Here is a 3,748-nt window from a genome sequence, read left to right as displayed (position 1 = left end):
CCCACACACCAAACATTTGTTTATTCTTGCCTGTAAAAATGATTGACAAGTGCCTTCTTTCGGGGGAAAGAAAGCATTCTGGGAAAGATCCCTAGGAGCCCTTGACCGAAGTCTCAAGTAGAAGCCAGGCAGCCCAGTCTACCCACCAAGAGAAGTATGGATGGCTATGACTTGGTGCAGGCAGGGCAGCTCCACGGAGGCAGCAAAACCTCTATCCTCAGCCCAAGGAGCTCATCAGGGTCTGGGCCTGCTTCAGTTCTGCAGGAAGAAGAGGGTACAGGAGGGGCCAGCCATGCCAGCGAGACCTGAGAGGCCCCTGACCCCTGCAGATCCAGCTAAGCCTTACCTGCCAGGAGGACCTGGAACTTCTCTGCTGAGAGGGACATGGAGACTGGCTGGGCCAGGGCACCCTGGGCAGGTACCACCTCCAGCCGCAGATGCACCATGGGCTCCTCCACGGAGTGCAGCAGGCTGGAGCTCAGGGTGTAGTCCACCCTCCAGCCCACACTGGCCAGCCTGTTCACTGCAGACAGAGTTCAGCAGCTTTGAAGTAGGTGAGCCAGGCAGCCCTCCCGCTCAGTCCACAATGGGGCTCAGCCCACAACCCTTCAAAGCTCTGCAGCCTATAAAGCTCCAGCCCTCCAACCCAGGCCTGGTTCAGGACAGGTGCTCAACTGTTGATGGCTCAAATGTCCACCACAGGCCTTAGAGAAAAGAAACCCAGGTTATGGGCAGGAGACCCTGCCTGGGCCAGGGCCCCAGTTCTGAAGCTTCTCCATATGTGACTGTGGTTAAGGCTTCCCTTTGAGTAATTGTACGTGGTAAGCTGCAGGTACCTTCTAGAATACTGCCCAGATAGGCCCAGGCTGGCTCTGCACTTACCACGAAGGCTGCAGACCCGCAGGTGCTCCTGTAGGGGGCTTTGCTTCTCCTCATAACAACGGCACAGGCTGGTGGCGTGCTCTGTGGGCAAATGGGCTCTGCTGAGGGAGCAGGTGGTGACTGGGGACTGGGCTGCGTAGGGGGAAGTTCTCAGGACTGAGTACACTGCAAGGCCAACACTCCTTGGTATACCCCACAGGTACCCCATCTGCCTGTCTACCTCACGTACCTCTGGGAAGCCCCAGCTGCTGCAGCTCACTGGACAAGGACTCGCCATCCACGCTATGCTTTGCTGCACTGGAGAGGATAAAACTCAGCACTGCAACCGTGGCCTTCACATCTCCAGACTCTAGGGTGAGATGGGGCATGTCACTGTGGTCCCAGTCACCTCCCTGTAGCCCTATCTTCAGCTTTGGGTCCCAGGTCTCCTTGAGCCCTAGGCACTGCTACTGTTCCAGCAGGAGCCGTAAGAGGACAGGGCAGGACTGTCAAGGTGGTTCCTCCCTTCCCAACTCCTCCCCTGAAGCTGGTGGGCCAAGGCAGGCTGTGATACCCAGTACACACCCTGGGGCACTCACCAAACTTGGCATCAGCAGTGAGCTTCAGAATCTTCTCGTACTATGGGGAAAGAAGGTCCTCAGGGGTTGCCAGAGCCCTGTCACCAGCCCCTCAACCCTGACCTGGATCCTGTGGTAAGGATGGGCCAGGGCTGGAGAAAGGGGGATGTCTAAGGGTGGTGGGAGGTTGCAGAACCGATCTCTCTGGGGGTTCCTAAGGGACAATGGAGTTCTGGGCCCCGTACTTACATCAATTCCCTGTCCCAGAAGCTCCTTTAGCACCTGGCTACACAGCAGCCGCAGCTTCACAGAAGACTGGAAGGGATGTCCCTGTATCAGCTAGACCGGCCCATCTTACCTCTCACTGCTGGGCCACTGGCTCAGAGAGGGCCAGCATTGTGACCAAGGTCACACTGCCTCATATAACACAGGTTGACACATTGAGGCCCCAACCCCAGAGTGACCTCTTCACCCTCCCCAATTCCCAGTCCCAATCCGCTTTCCCTATACCTGGAGCCCCAAACCCCTCTCCTTCCAACCCTAAGTAAACCCGGGCACTCAACAATCTTGGCCAGTGTGCTGATCTCTGCCAGGACCCAGTCAGGACAGTCCAGATCACCACAGAACCGGAACCTCTGCAAAGGAGTGAGGCAGGCAATCAGGCTGCAAGGGAGGGCTGAGGTGTAGCCACGATAGGAGTCCAGGATGGTGGCCCTCTGGCTACCTGTTCTCCCCTAGCACCAGGCTATCTGGAGAATTCTCTCTCTGCCCATACTGCCTCCTTGTTCTGACTTCTACTCTATCTGCTCAACAAACATCAACTGGCAGCCCGTCATTCTAGGGTCCACTGTGCCCCAACCTTGATTTCTCCCATTTTATTCAGGGCTCTACTTAAATGACAACTCAGCAGATGAGTCCTTCCTGATCTACCAATAGAGTGGTGGTGCTGGGGGTCAAACTCAGGGTCCCAGGCATGCTAGGCAAGTGCTCCACCACTGAGCAACAACCCCAGCCCAGATCCAACTTCCACAATGACCTTTTGAACAAGGCACTTTCGGTGGCCAGAGGGTATGCTCATATCTTGATCATGACGACCAATCCCCAACAGGGTTTGGTCTCTGCTTGTCTCGCCTCATCTTCACTATGCTTGGATCACACTTGTCTAGTGAGGCAAGATGCACTCTCCGGGAGCTTGGCTCTTTCACTCAGACTGCACAACTATTTCCTGTCTGAAGACACCCTTCCCCCACCCTTGCCTGCCAACCCCATCACATAAACTGCATGTCACCCAGCCGCGTCCTCAGGACGCCTCCTAACACCAGGAACAAGTGCAGTATTCTCTGCCCGTGGGAATGAACTATGCCTGCAGTTCCTGCTTCAAACTCTAGTCGGTCGTTCCTTCTTCAAATCTGGCCCCCCCCCTTTTTTTTTTTTTTTTTTTTTTTTGCAGCTGTAGTTCCAACAGCCGTTCGGGCTGGGCACGTAAAACGATCTTCTGAATGAATGGGCGCGAGAACTGGAAAGCTAACTCCAATCACCAAAAGACATCACGTTAACTACTGGTTTGCAGGGCAGCCGGACCTTCACGCCCTCCAGGGAACACCGCCTGGAACACGCTGGGAAGCGGGGCGGGGCGGCGCTCTGGAACTCGCGGCCGTCCCACCGCACACTCTGGATTTCCCACGCGCCAGCGCAGATTCTCTCCCCTTCGCTCCCAGGGCCATCGAACCCGCCTTCCTGTCCAGGAACCCCAGCTCCGCACCTCCCCTAGTCTCTCACCATCGTTCCAAAAGACAGAATACCGGACCGTCTGCTTCCGCTCTCCCCAGGTCAGCTGACTCCACGATCACGTGATTCAGACGGAGAGACCTAGGGGGGCGGGGCACGCTCCGCGGAAGGATGCAGCCGCTGGAGGTGCCCTGGCTCCTCTGCCTCCAGGTCCTGTGCGCCTAGGTCCGTTTCCAAGAACGGCCCGCGCCAGTCGCCAGTTCCGCTGAGGACGAAGGAGGCAGCAGGAAACCGCGTGGAAGTCAGTTCGCTTATTTAATTTGGAGGCTGGATCCCAGGAGCCAGGGCTGTACCGATCTGTTCTGTGTTTTCCTCCCTCAGCAATACGATCATGCACAGCTGTGAACTACGGTAAAAGACAAGTTTTTATTTTTATTTATTTATTTATGTCCTGTAGTCCCACCTGTCCTGGAACTCACTATGTAGACCAGGTTGGCCCCAGAACTCGGCGATCCGTCTGCCTCTGCCTCCCAAGTGCTGGGATTAAAGGCGTGCGCCACCACGCCCAGCTAAAAACAGGT

The 3,748-nt window shown here is 56.2% G+C and overlaps 1 protein-coding gene across 2 annotated transcripts; it reads right to left on the bottom strand.

Moving 5' to 3' along the window:
- Commd4 (COMM domain containing 4) lies at positions 1-3,305 on the bottom strand. Of its 2 annotated transcripts, XM_008844867.2 has the most exons (8): positions 3,219-3,305; positions 2,003-2,074; positions 1,689-1,754; positions 1,461-1,500; positions 1,112-1,231; positions 883-963; positions 347-523; positions 1-258 (listed from the first exon to the last, which is right to left on the bottom strand). In XM_008844867.2, the coding sequence occupies exons 1-8, from the start codon at positions 3,219-3,221 to the stop codon at positions 218-220; spliced, it is 600 nt and encodes a 199-aa protein (XP_008843089.1). In that variant the 5' UTR covers positions 3,222-3,305; the 3' UTR covers positions 1-217. The 2 variants fall into 2 exon arrangements, with proteins under 2 accessions (XP_008843089.1, XP_029425085.1); XM_029569225.1 differs by lacking the exon at positions 2,003-2,074 and having other exon boundaries at positions 3,219-3,259.
- Between the last annotated feature and the right edge of the window lie 443 nt (positions 3,306-3,748).

Source organism: Nannospalax galili, unplaced genomic scaffold (assembly GCF_000622305.1).
Source record: "Nannospalax galili isolate Female #2095 unplaced genomic scaffold, S.galili_v1.0 scaffold1622, whole genome shotgun sequence".
NCBI classification, from domain to species: domain Eukaryota; kingdom Metazoa; phylum Chordata; class Mammalia; order Rodentia; family Spalacidae; genus Nannospalax; species Nannospalax galili.
This window is presented reverse-complemented; position numbering and strand designations above follow the sequence as displayed.

Coding starts and splice junctions, on each gene's coding strand:
- Commd4 (XM_008844867.2), bottom strand. Junction 1,501..1,688: donor TTCTGGGACAGGGAATTGAT/GTAAGTACGGGG, acceptor CTTTCCCCATAG/TACGAGAAGATTCTGAAGCT. Junction 964..1,111: donor GCAGCTGGGGCTTCCCAGAG/GTACGTGAGGTA, acceptor ATTTGCCCACAG/AGCACGCCACCAGCCTGTGC.